The sequence below is a fragment of the Carlito syrichta genome, unplaced genomic scaffold (assembly GCF_000164805.1).
Source record: "Carlito syrichta isolate Samal-C Ts95f unplaced genomic scaffold, Tarsius_syrichta-2.0.1 Scaffold305182, whole genome shotgun sequence".
In the NCBI taxonomy this organism is placed as follows: Eukaryota; Metazoa; Chordata; class Mammalia; order Primates; family Tarsiidae; genus Carlito; species Carlito syrichta.
Genome location: NW_007249278.1, coordinates 337,681 through 352,434, shown reverse-complemented (window position 1 = coordinate 352,434; position 14,754 = coordinate 337,681). Strand labels below are relative to the sequence as shown.

Below are 14,754 nucleotides of genomic sequence, written 5' to 3'. Positions count from 1 at the left end.
AACTAAAAGACAGAGAATAACAAATTGAATTTTAAAATATTACACACTCTCTATAAGAAAGTCACTTCAAATATAATGATTAAAGTCAGACTGAAAGTGAAAAAATGTATCATGCATACAGCAATAAAAACAGAGTGACTAGGTTAACACTAGAAAAAAGTAGACTTTAGAGTAAACAAAATTACTAGAGAAGGGAGAGAAGGCCATTATGAAATGAGAAAAAATTCAGCAAGAAGACACTGCAATATTTTTTAATTATTATTTTTATGTTAAAGATGTGGGGTACAATTCAAGGTTAGGTACATAAGTGGTTATGGTACAGATAAAGTTTGTGTACCCTTATTGATGTTATATGCCCTCCCTCCCCTGGCAGTGTCCCACTACTGCCAATCCCTTTCTTATAGTATTATGATAAATGTTCAGGGTCCACTCATGAGTGGGTACATTTAGTACTCAGATCTTTGTTTCTGTGATAGATCAGAGTATTATAGACTCTAAAATCTTCCAAGTTGCTGCAAAATTCATAATTTTGTTTTTCTTTATAACTGCGCAATATTCCATCTATAGGTACCACATTTTCTTTATCCAGTTCACTTTTGATAGGCAGCATGGTTGGTTCCATATTTTTGCTATCATGAATAATGCCACAATAAACACACATGTGCAGGTATCCTTTTTATAGAGTGATTTGAGATCCTCTGGGTATATTACCAGAAGGAGGATTGCTGGATCGTATGGAAGGTAGATTTTAGACCTTTTAGGAATTGCCACACTTTTCCACAGAGGTTGTACTAATTTACACTCCCACGAACAATGTAGAAGCATTTCCTTTTCCTCACATCCTCTTCAGCAACTGTCATTTTTTTGAGTGGAGTTAGGTGGTATTTCAGAGCGGTTTTAATTTGCATTTCTTTGATGATTAGTGAAGCATTTTTTCATGTATCTGCTGGCTGCTTGTATATCTTCTTTTGAGAAGTGTCTATTCATATCTTTTGCCCATTTTTAAATAGGGTTGTTTGTTTGTTTTTCCTTTCAGCACATTTGAGTTCCTTGTAGATCCTGGATGTTAGGCCTTTGTCAAATTTACATTTGGCAATTATTTTTTCTCATTCTGTGTGCTGTATCCCACTCCCTTTATGGTTTCATTTGCTTTGCAAAAGCTTTTCAGTTTGGTAAGGTCCCACTTGTCTATCTTATCTTTTATGGCATATGTTTTGGGACAGTTGATCAGGAATTAGTTGCCTATTCCAATTTCCATAAGGGTGTTTCCTATATTTTCTTCTGAGATTCTTATAGTTTGAGGTTTTGACATTGCAATCTTAAATGCATATGGACCAAACACAAAATATGTGAAGAAAAACTGATAGACATGAAAGGGCAAATGAACAAATACACAAGTATACTAGGAGAATTTAGAATCCTTCTCTCAACAAATTAAAACTAGTCTCTCAACTAGTTCCCTAGTTGATTGAAGAACTAGACCGAAAATCAGCAAGAATTGAGAAAAACTCAACACCATCATCCAAAAAGTTCTAATCAAAATTTATAAACTATTTTGCCAAATAACAGTACAATACACATTTTTTTCAAGTGTCCATAGACTATTTACCAATATAGATCATATTCTGGACCATCAAACAAACCTCAATAAATTTACAAGAACTAAAATCATACAAAATGTGTTCTCTAAATACAATGCAAATAAAGTAGAAATCAATAACAAATAGATAAAATCTCCAAATGTTCAGGAACTAAACAACCCACTTTTAAAGAAAAATCATTGAGTCAAACAGGAATTGTCAAGGCAAACAAAAAAATATGCATTAAGTTGAATGAAGATGAAATACAACATATCAATATTTGTAGGCAAGCAAGCAAAGAAGTGCTGAGAGAGAAACGTATGATACTAAAACAAATACATTAGAAAGGAGGAAAAATCTAAGCTCCTAGCTGGGAAACTAGGAGAAAAAAAAAAAAAAGCAAAATAAACAAAAGCAGAAGGAAGGAAATAATAAACAGCAGAAACCTATGAAATTCAAAACAGAAAAATAAAAGAAAAAGCCAATGAGGGGGGAGCTGGTTCTTTGAAAAAAGTCAATAAAATTTCCAAACTGACAAAGAAAAAGACAGAAGACAAATTACCCATATCAGTAATGAAACAGGGACTATCATTACAAACTCTGTATACACCAAAAGGATAATAATGGAATACCATAAACAACTCTACACACTTAAATTTGTCACTGTACATGAAACGTACTGATTCTTTAAAAAACAAAAATAATCAATATAAAATAATTTTTATTGGATTTCCAGGCGGCTGACTGAGGGAATCACATGACAGTTTTCCTCAGAAGGAAGACTGAATTTGCTAGTGAAAACTCAAGGTTTGAACAGAAAAGGAAGGTAGATGAAACTGAATCTGCCAAAGCAATCATAGAGCATGCCCAAGTGGGAGGGCTGAAGCACACTGAGAAAAGGAAAATAGTAAAAGTCTGACTGAGATTAACTCTGGAGGAGCTCAAAGACAGCTGGAAAGGGTAGACGGGAGTGCTTAACTGCCCCACCACACCTCTGACAACATACAGACTGTTAAATGGTTAGAAGACCCCTCTGTCCCTGGGACCCAAGGTTGCAATGTTGCTGGCAGTTGGAGACCTTCCCAGAATGGAGAACTGGGTGGCCAGTTGTACAGCAGTGTCCCTTTCTTCGCCCAGGTCCAGGCCAAAAATGCAGGTGCCATGCTGGTTGCCAAGCTGTGAGGATACTGTCCTTACCAGTGACCGTCCATGAACCATCAGGCCATCTATACACTTCCTCCACGACACTCTCTGACTCTGGCATAGGAATGCAACAGGCCCCCGAGGAGTAGTGGGTTCTCTAGAGAACTGGCTCTTGATAACACCCAACATCTCTTCATGATAAAAACCCTCAATCACCAGGACATTAAAGGAACATAACCCAAAATAATGAAAACCATCTTTGACAAACCCACAGCCGACATTATATTAAATGAGCAAAAAAGTTGGAAGCATTCCACCTAAGAACTGGAACAAGACAAGAATATCAGCTCCCACCACTTCAATTTTAACATAGTACTTGCAAGTCCTAGCAAGAGCAATAAGGCAAGAAAAAGAAATAAAAGGTATACAAACAGGCAAAGAGGAAGCAAATTGTCTCTCTTTACAGACAATATGATTCTATATCAACGATATGCTAAAGATTCTACCAAAGGACTCCTAGATCTGATAAGTGACATTACTAAAGTATCAGGATACAAAATCAACACTCAAGAATAAGTAGCATTTCTATACACCAACAGTGTTCAAGCTGAGAACCAAATAAAAAACACAAACCCATCTACAATAGTCAAACACACACAAATAAGAGAAATACCTGGGAATATATCTAACCAAGGAGATAAAAGATATCTACAATGAGAAGTATAAAACACCGCTAAAAAAAAATCATAGGTAACACAAACAAATGGAAAAACATTCTATTCTTATGAATTGGAAGAAGCAATACTGTTAAAATGAATATAGTGGGCAAAGCAATCTACAGATTCAATGTGATCCCTATCAAACTACCAGTGTCATTTTTCACAGAATTAAAAAAAATTATTGACTTCATATGAAAGGAAAAAAGAGACTGAATAGCCCAAGCATTCCTAAGCAAAAAGAACAAAGCCAAAGGCATCACATTACTCAGCTTCAAAGTGTACTACAAGGGTACAGTAACCAAAATAGCATGGTACTGGTACAAAAAAACACATAGACAAATGGAATAGAATAGAGAACACAGAAATAAAGCCATTCATCTACAACCAACTGATCTTTGACAAAATCGACAACAATAAAAATTGGGGAAAGGACAACCTATTCAATAAACAATTCTAGGAAAATGACCATGCACAGAAAAATGAAGGTGAAGCTGTACCCCTACCTCTCAACAGAAACAAAACTTAACTCAATATGGATTAAAGATCTTTTTTTAGTTTGAGTGAGAACTAAAAAAATCCTAGAAGAAAGCTGAGGGGCACTCTTCTGGACATCACAAATTTATGACCAAGTCTACAAAAGCAAATGCAGCAAAACCAAAAACAAGTGGGACCCAATTAAACAAAAGAGCTTCGGCCTAGCAAAACAAACTATCAACAGAATAAATAACCTACAGAATGGAAGAAAATATTTGCAAACTACACATCTGACAAATGGCTAATATCCAGAATCTCTAAAGTGGGCAAAGGACATGAACAGACACTTCTTAAAAGACATACAATTTGCCAAAAACATATGAAAAATGTTCAACATCACTAATCATCAGAGAAATGCAAACCCAAATCACAATGAGATACCATCTCACACTAGTCAGTATGGCTATTATTAATGTCAATAAACAACAGATGTTGGTAAAGTTGTGGAGAAAATTCAATACTCATACACCATTGGCAGGAATATGAGCTAGTTCACCCCTTGTGGATAATAAAACCAATAAAAAGTACTAGCTGTACCCAAAAAGTAAATTTCAAACTAATATCCCTTATGAACATAGGCACAAAAATCCCAAACAAAATAATGGGAAGTAGATTTATACTTAAAGGCTAAAAACTGACTGCTTTCTCCCTAAGACCAAGAATAAGGCATGGATGTTCATATTTACTACTCTTACTAAACATAGTGCGAAAAGTTCCAGTCAGTGCAATAAAGTAAAGAAGGAAATTAAAAGTCATTATACTTAAAGGCTAAAAACTGACTGCTTTCTCCCTAATACCAAGAATAAGGCATAGATGTTCATATTCACTACTCTTACTAAACATAGTGCGAAAAGTTCTAGTCAGTGCAATAAGGCAAAGAAGGAAATTAAAAGTCATTAAGAGTAAAAAAGAAAGGAAGAAATAAAACTGTCTATATGGGTATTTGCACATGACATGACTATCCTTGCAGAAAATTCCAACAAATTTAAAAACAACCACCAGAGAAACAATAACAACAAATCTCCTTGAATTAGTGAATTCAGCAAAGTTGCATGACAAAAGATAAACATATAAAAAAACCCACTGTATTTCTACATACTAACAAATGACATCCAAATTAAAAATACAGTTCCATTTACCATCACTCAAAAAATACGAAAAACTTAAGTGTCACCTTGAGAAATATGTTCAAGACTTGGATGCTAAAAACCACACAATGCTGATGAAAGAAATAAAAACAGATCTAAATAAATGAAAAGACACACCATGTTCATAAATTGAAAGATTTAATAAAGATGTTAATTCTCCCAAAACTGCTTTACAGGTTTAATGCAGTTTTTATCCAAAACCCAAGATTTTTTTGTAGACATAGAAAAAATTATTGTAAAATATGTATGAAAAGGCAAAAAACTAGCTAAGCCAATTTTGTAAGAGAATACAGTGGGAGGAATCAGTCTTGACTTATTATATAGATGGATTAATCAAGAATATATGGTATTGGCAAAAGGATAAACATATAAATCAAGAGAAAAGAGAACCCACAAACAGACATATACAAATATTCTCTGACATATCTGACAAAGGTAGGTAAACGCAATTCAATGAAAAAAATTCATTTTCAACAAATGGTACTGAAGCAATGAACAGACTAAGTCAAACAAATAAAAAGAACCTTGACCTAAGTTTAACTCAAAATGTATCAGAGTTAGATGTAGAATACAAAATATATAAACTTTTTGGGGAAAAAAAGGAGAAAATCTACCGCATCTAGAGCTAGGCAAAAAATCCTTAGACTTGACAGTAAAAGCATAATCCATGGGGGGTGGGGGGAATGAACATATTGGACTTCATAAAAATTTTAAGGCTTTTCTACGTAGAGACCTTGTTTAAGAGAATGAAAAGGCAAGTTACAGACTGGGAAGATATATTTGCAGACCATATATCTGAAAAAGAATTAGTATCTAGAATATATTTTTTAAAAAACACTCTCAGATTCAACATTCAAAAAACAAGCAATTCAGGCCAGGCACAGTGGCTTACACCTCTAATCTCAACATTTTGGGAAGCTGAGGTAGAAGGATAACTTTGGGCAGCATAGTGAGACCAGCTTGAGCAACATAGTGAGACTTCGTCTCTACAAAAAAATTAAAAACAAAAAATCCAATCAATTCAAATAGAAAATGAGCAAAAGCCAAAGACACATTTCATTCACAGATAGCAAATAAGCACAAGAAAATATGATCAACAACATTAGTCAGTAGGGGAATGCAAATTAAAACCACAATGATATATTATGCGTACCTGAAAGAATTAGTAAAATAAAAATACAAACAACAGCAAACTCAGGTGAGGATGCAGAGAAACCTAATTATGGCTGTGTTTAGGTTATAGCTATTGACAACCTAGTATCTACTACAAGGAAATTAGCATAGTTTCATTCATTCAACAAATATTATATTGAATCAACTACATGTTCCAGGCACTAGGCATTTGGGATAGTCATGGGATACCTATGAGCACAGAAAAACAGTAGGAAACGAGGTCATTAGCTAAGAATGAAAAGAAAGGAGAAGAAATGAAGAGAAAAGATATGAAGCAGGCATCAAGGCATTAACAAAAGTAAGGACCAAAGGCCAAATCATGACACATGGCCTATTTTTGTACCAGTAGTGTTACAGGGACAGTGCTTGCTACTTTCCCCAGCAGTTCAAGGTGCTGGGAGATAAGAAAGTATAAGATCACAGGGGAGATGAGGAAGAAGGGTGTGGGTAGGTTTCATGACTTTCCCTAAGTGGCTCCTGTTGTTCTCCCAGGCTCTACCATGGAAGATGCTTTCCCAGGACTCTTGCAAATCTTCTTTTGTCAGCACTCAGTGAGATCTGTGAAAAAAGCCTGTAAGTAACTGCAAATTCTCTTGCTAACCCACACTATGCATTTACCAACTGGAAAACAATTTGAGCTGAATTCTTTACCTTGGTATCTAGTGGCAACTGACCCAAGTAATCAATGCTTGTATCTATTCTCCTTGCAGGTGCTTTCTTTCCTCTGATTTTGGGTTAGTCAATTTCCCTGTGACCTCAGTTCCCTGAATGCTTCAGGAAAATATGTACAGATTGTCTGGCTTTTGTTGTTCTTGCTGCTGTTGCTGGAAGGCCAGAAGCAGTGTTCATTTTGGTTTTCTATAGCCAAGGGAAAGCTTGCCTAACATGATTAAGTTCAAACTCTACCTTTTCAGTGTTTGTACTTGGGAAACTGATTATAGCTGAAGATACATGACTCACCTGGCTGATCTTTTTCTAAATTCAAGATCATCAACCTCAAATGAAGCCCTTGGTGGTGCCCCAAAAACCCACCTTACAGCCCTAGTCTACTCCTAGCCCTAGTCTAGTCCTAGATCAGAGGTCAGAAAGCCTTTCCCACAAAGAGTTACATAGTAAATATTTTAGACTTCCCAAGACACAGTCTCTTGTCTCATATTCTTTATTTGGGTTTATACCTCTCTCTAGGTTTGCATATTCATGTTTTGTTTTGTATATCCATTCATTCATGATTTTGTTCCATATTTATTCTTCTTGATGTTGTCTGAACTTCTTGGATCTGTTGTCTGATATTTGTCATTAATTTTGGAAAATTCTCAGTTGCTTGTTCTTCAACTATTTCTTCTTCCCCAGTCTTTCTTTCTTCTCCTAGTGGGATTCTAATTATGTGTATGTTAGAATGTTTGATATTGTCTCACAGCCCTTAGATAGCCTGTTCTGTTTTTTTTTCTCTACTTTTTTTCTCTTTTTATTCAGTTTCAGTAACTTCTATTGATTCATCTCCAAGTTCACTCGTTTCTACCACTTTTTGAGTGGTATTATCTATTATCTATTGACAAGCCCATCCAATGAATTTTTCATTTCTGTTACTGTGTGTTTTTTTTATTTCTAGCATTTCCCTTTGATTTTTTCTTAAAAGTGTCCATCTGTCTGCTAAAATTACCTATCTTCTCTTGCATATCATCTATCTTTTCCATTTAAGACTGTAATATATTAGCTATGGTTATTTAAATTTCCTGTCTGGTTTCTCCAATATGTGTATCTTTTTGAGACTAGTTAAAGATTGCTCTGTCTTTCAGACTGCTTTTTCTTGCTTTTTTTATGCCTTGAAGATCATAACTTTTTGTTGAAAGCTAGACATGTTACATAGAGCTGTAGATATGGAGGTCAATATTTTTATTCTTGAAAATACGTTCACCTTTTCTATTGACAGGTCTTTATTATGAAGATATGTGTCAGTCTAAATAGAGGCTGAGCTGGGTCTGAAGTTTGTGGTTACTATGATTATCAGATTTGGAGTTTGTTGTTGCTATGGACACTACAGATTTCAAATTCTTCTAGTGGTACCTTGTTTTGAGTTTGCTTTTTGGTTTTTCCTTTGTGCTGCTCCCAAGAAAGAAACTGCCCTTCAAAATTCTTCCAATCATATTCCACTGTGATTATTACTGCAAGTTTTCGGATGTTCCAATTAAGCCTCAGTCTTATTTGTGAATCTGGGTCTCAGGGGTATGGTCTTCAGAAGTGTTCCCTCCTCGAGGAATATAGCTGTCCTTTAAATTTTTCTTTTCTGCCTGTTTTCTTTAATCAGCTGCACTGGGTACCTACTGAAATTCTCAAACAACAGTTTTGATAAACTTCTCCTTATAGATCATGGCTTTTTTACTTAGAAGAGATTAGGGGTGGGGGTCTAAGTGGAGTATGAGCACAAGCTGCGATTCTCCTTCCCTAGCCAGCACTACAGGGGAAGCTTTCTCTGAATTTTCCTCAATCTTCCTTGAGATAGCCTGCTGACCCCCGGAGCCTTCCCATCTCATGCCAGCCCACACTGAGCCTTTAGCGGTTCGTTAAAAATTTCTAATTTAATCTTCCTACTGGCTTATATGACATTCAATAGCAGCTATCCAAGTCAAGCACAGGCTCAGGTCCTATTTCTCTCTGCAGGGATCTGTCCCTCTCCGAATTTTGTTTTGGTTATTTTCCCTCTGGCCTTAGTTTTCAAATGGGTTCAAAAAAAGTTGTCAATTTGCAGTCTTCCAGCTCTTTTTCTTATTGTAGGGGTGAAAGTATAATCTTTCCAGCTCTCTTCATCTCCAAACTGAAATCTGAAGCCTCCAGAAGCTTAATACATAAAGAATTAAGAGTTCTTTATCGATTAAGTATAATAGCCTTTTTTCAATGATACATATTACAAATGTTTTCTTCCAGTTTGCCAGTTGTCTTTTGATTTTGTTCATGGGTTTTTACTCTTCTCTGCTTTGCCTTTCCCACAGAAAACCCAATAAAGACTTTGATCTAGGCTTTCCCCTCACTACTGCTTCTGCCTGACCAAAGCAATATTTTCCTGGCACCACATGGTGTGGCCTGTCCCTTTCTCCAGAGAAATTTAAGGCATAAATTCTTCTTTCAATGGCAATGACCTCTCCATGCCATCACTCAGTCAACTGCATAAATTAAGACCTCTTAATTTATGTTTAGAGTTGCACAGAATAACTCTGATTCTATTTATATAAAATTCTAGAAAATACAAACTAAGCCATAGTGACAGAAAGCATATTAAATGTTCTAGACAGCAGTCTTCAGAAAGCAATTTAGCAATAGTTGATAAAGCTGAAAGAGCACACACTCTGTAACATAGCAATTCCATTTCTAGGTATATATTCTAGAGAAAATCTTGCAAAAATACAGTAGAAAATACATATAAGAATGTATGTTTTGGAACTGCTTATAGTATAAAAACTGGAAATAATTTAATATTCACAAATAGGGATATATATATATAAAAACTTGAATTCATAAAATGGTTAAAATTAAAGAAATAAATGTATACACATACACAGAGTTAAAATATAATATTGAGGAAAAAGTTGTAGAATGACTCATTCAGTATGACATCATTTATGTGAAATTAAAATACATAAAACAATCCTTGAAAGCAGGGACTGAATGGATATGCACATCAAATTTATGGTAAAAAATACTTGTAGTAGGAAAAAGAGCAAATTAGATTGGAAATAAAACAAAGGTGACTTTGTCTTAAAGTATTTATAGTATTTTAGTTATTTTATTTTTAAAATACATGTTGCAAAAATGAAAAAAAATTATCATTTATTTATTCTAGATGGTTGGTTACACATATTTGAATATTATTCCCAAAGTTTCTGTAATTTTAAACATTTCAAAATCAGTAGAATCATTTTTAAATTATAAAAGATTAAAAAGCAATATCTTTTAATTGATATGCTGAATTCTGAGATAACTTTAAACTCAAAAGTAGTATTTACCATGATGATGTCAAATTTGTCTTAAGAGTTAACAAACTGAGTTTACTAATTTTGTTGCTGTTTTTTAAATTTCTAGAATTTACAGGCTACCATTTAAAAATCATACTTTTTTAGTTGAAGTATTAGAAGATAGTCACAGATTTCTGGCTGTGTGACAAAATAAGTCTTACTTTACTAATATAACTCCACAATCACTATTCAGTTCAACATTTTTCCTGTCCCTTCCTGTGGTCATGATGCCCACCTGCAAGGTCTCCAAAGCCTACAGCCCACTACCATCTAGAACCCCTTCTGGCTCCAATGACACCCTTTCACATTTGGCTTGTCTATTAACCTGGTCTTTATTTCTATACTAAAGTTTATTCTCTGAGTTCATATGTGCACAGTTTCTTGGGTCTTTAAATTTTAAGAGAGGAACTTTTGATACTCTGCTCAACTATAAGAATACATTCAATCAATAAAGATTCCTCCTTTTTGTAACATCATTGTGCTTACTATTTTTATCTGATGAAAGCATCACTCCTCAAATATTATTCATCTCAAATCATAACTCACCTCTGGATAAAGATGGAAGCGTTTCACTGTATTAATTACAAGGGGATATTCAGTAAGCCTGTCATTCATAATCATCCATAGTCCTTCCAAAAATGAAGGTGCTTCAATTATGGTCTTGAAGTAGGAATAATAAAGACCCTTTAAAAAAAAAGGGACATTATGTAAGTAGAACTTTAAAATATTTATTTTTATAACTCATTTTACAACATTTTTTTCTGAAAAAAGGAAAAGATCAATGTTAAGATTTCCTAATTACTCCTTGCTATTACATTCTTGGACACAAAAAAGCATGTATTTTCAGGTGATCACCATACTATTCTTTCAACTTTTCTACAAGTTTGAAAAATTTCAAACTAAAGACCTGGAGGAATGATCAAATGTTTTAAAGAGTTTGTCCAGCGGTGCGTTAAAACGGTATACTTTTACTATATCTGGTTTTGCCTGGTATCCACATTAGGAGATGCTTGGAGGTTGGCATCTGATAAATTTTATCATAAACAGAGATGCCTTTATGTCCTTGTACAACTTTGCATATGGAAAATTACTATTTTTTCTCATGCTCTTATGAAATAACATATAATATCCATAAGTATCATGAGCACGGAACTCCATGCTTCCAGCTTACTTCATAGCTCTATCTAACGGCTCTATGCAAAGGAAAACCGAATGTCATTGACCATTGTTACTCACAAATGCTGTGTATTGAAAAGGGGATTCTTTCACTGTCTTACTTCAACATATGAAATAATGGCTTAATTAGGATAGTAAAAGTGCTGTTGAGTTAAATCTGTGCATTAGCAGCATGTTGTGTCTTATTTCCCTCATCAATTTCTTGCTTTCTCTCCTAAAATCTAAGAGCAAATAAAGGGTCACATTGTTTAAAGTACAGTCTTCCAAAATAACATTTAAAATAATTTTCAACTCTATAGTAATTCCTGTCTCATCCAATTACTTTATTTTTGGTATATTAAGCAACTAGTAGGTACTAAATTAAGGATCTATTTTGGGTGATGTCTGACAGGGCATTTCCTCGTAGTTTGGTAAAATGTGAGTCCATAAAGGGTTTTCCTTTCTGCTTAGGAAGGTGATAAGGCAACACAACAATTAAAGGATATCTAATACACACAAATCTATATTTAGAGAGAATTTAGAGAAATTCTATATCAAATATAGAAATAAGTTTTATTAATAACAGTTATTGTTTTATGCCAGTTACGAGGCTATGGGCTCCCATTCATTATCTCCCTTAATTTTTGCTAAAATTTTGTTGGTGCTATTTCTCTTTGACAGATGAGATTACTGAGAATCAGAGGTTAACTGCCAGCTGTTGTACGATGAAGGCCAAAACTACTATCAGAATTCAGTGGTCTATCACCAAAGCCCAAAGTCAGCTCTACTCTTTATTTTTTTACTTTACTTTTTTATTTATAAAAAAATTTTATTTTATATAGATGAGGTCTTGTTATGTTGACCAGGCTAGCCTCAAACTCCTGGTCTCAAGCAATCCTTCTGCCTTAGCTTTCCAAAGTGTCGGGGTTACAGGCATGAGCCATCGCAACCTGCCTACACTCTTTAGTTAATAATTTTTTAATATCCTGTCTTTGGAGATGATATGCTTAAAATATTCAAATGCCATACAAATATTAACATATCCAGTTCTTCAAAGCTTTACAGGTGCTATAGGAATTAAAATCAAAAAGCAGTGGCTGAGGCGCCTAGAACAGACAAATTCATAGAGAAAGAAGGTCAAGTGAGGGCAAGGGGGAATTATTGCTCAGAAGGTACAGAGTTTCTGTCTGGGACAGCAAAAAGTTCTAGAGATGGATGGTGGTAATGGTTGCACAACAATGTGAGTATACTTAATGTCTCTGAATTATACATTTTAAAATGGTAAAAACAATAAATTTTATGTTTTTATGATAAAATTTATGTTTAATTTTTTAATTTAAAATTTAAAATTTTACCACAATTTAAATAAAAAGCAGTGGCAACAGAATCAGAAGAACTAGTTTCAGTGCTTTACTCGGTCCCCAGTTAGCTGTGAGCTGATCTGGAGGACAGCTGTGGTTTTTTCTAAATGTAAAATTCTGCAGTTCTGGCATTCACTATCCCAACTAATCTCATTTAATTATGTGAGATATGTATAGCAGACAGTATTATCTCCATTTTTATAATTTAGGTATCAAAAAACACAAAAATTACCAAGAAATTATATTAAAAGTTATCTCTTTAAGAAGACTGTCTTGAAATCAGAAGATAACTTTAAAAAATTTAAAGCCAGGTAAAATATGGAATCTCCCAACTCTAACCAGAGAAAAATCAATTTCTGATAACATTTGATATATCTATATCACTTCTTCAGTGCTATATTTGTTTTCCTTCTTCCTCAGCTATTATAACTGATTTTTATCATCATAAAAAGAAATCTACATTAGGGAAGGGGGATAGACAGTGCAATAAGTAAAAAGAAAACCCCTCTTTCCTGTTTAAATAAATTGATTATTTAAATAAATAATAAACCTGGGTTACAGCTTAAGAAACAGTACAGTTCACCAAAAATACATTTCAGTTACTAATATATTTCTACCTTATAGCCTTACTACTCTTAAACCATAAATTAATTCATTAGAAGAACCTAACCATTTCAGTGCGGAAAGTCATCTCCCGTTCCAAAGTTGAGAGGTGAGAAAAATGACGGTCATTTTCAAAAAGTGTTACTAAATGTATCCTAGAAAAAAAAATTATATTGTAATAAGAACAGGTTTCAAAACCAGTACTAACATAAGTTATAGACAAGCAAAGTAATAAAGCTATAGAAAGGAAACAAATACATTTTATAATGAATATTAAAGTAATTTTATAATTTACTTAATAACTTGTACATTTTTAGGCATTATAATCCAGTGTAGCACACACCTGAAATTCTTTAACTCCTTGGTTTTTACACTTAACTGTATATATAAAATTCTTGTGACTCTCTCAATCCTTCCTCTCACCTCAGGCCTCTAAATCAAAACTGGGGAAGGTTTTTGTGTTCGTGTTTTTTAGAGTGGTCTTACTAAGTTGCCAAGCTGGAGTAAAGTGGCACAATCATAGCTCACTGTAACCTCGAACTCCTGGTGCCTCTCAAAGCACCAGGATTACAGTGTTTGTTTCACAAGTGATTCTGATGCACCAAGTTTGAGAAACATCTCTGTAACTACTGAAAGGCATTTCAAATATAATTTTTAATAAAATTACTTTAGATTAAAGCAGTTTTGAAATAAGTTTAATATCATATAAGAAATCAATTTTTAAGTGCCAAAGAACATAGGACTATACCTAAAAACATTGAGTAGCATAACTCAACAGCTATAGGCAGTAAAAAAAGGAGCACATGAGATAAAATTAGGTTTAGTTAGCAATTATGCTATCCTTAATTTATGTGGTGAATGTTTTTTGATGAAGTAAAAAGCAAAGCAAAATTCCACATATCAACCCTGTTTCCACTAACCCTTTTTTACATGTAGGACATATGCCAGGGTACCAACAACTGCAGAAATGTTTCCTACCATTACAGTCTTAGTTCTAACATCAAAATCTCCCCACAGACTAAATGGCCGGAACAGCACTGTCCCAACAGAACATGGGGTAGATCCCATACTTTCTAGGGGTAGAAATCCCTAATCTCAGGTAGAAATAAAAATATTCAAGAGGAAAAACATTATCATCTTACACAGAATTCTTACAAAGAGATTACTTGTGTAAAACAATGTGCATGAACACGCACAATGAAAGGTTCAAAGTCATTAATTCTGTATTACCACTGCAGGATTTTTATTTTCATTTCTACCGGATTTTCCTTCCTTCCTTCCTTCCTTCCTTCCTTCCTTCCTTCCTTCCTTCCTTCCTTCCTTCCTTCCTT

The 14,754-nt window shown here is 34.2% G+C and overlaps 1 protein-coding gene across 1 annotated transcript in view; it reads right to left on the bottom strand.

Moving 5' to 3' along the window:
* The window catches only part of LOC103263611 (probable C-mannosyltransferase DPY19L2), a gene marked incomplete at its 3' end in the record, with an annotated part of 68,170 nt that overhangs the window by 47,458 nt on the left and 5,958 nt on the right, over window positions 1-14,754 (bottom strand). Inside the window, exons 3-4 of the mRNA XM_021714058.1 lie at window positions 13,491-13,578; window positions 10,851-10,988 (exon numbers count right to left, since the gene is read on the bottom strand). Of these exons, the coding sequence (XP_021569733.1) occupies window positions 10,851-10,988; window positions 13,491-13,578 (226 nt within the window). The remainder of the gene's footprint in view (window positions 1-10,850; window positions 10,989-13,490; window positions 13,579-14,754) is intronic.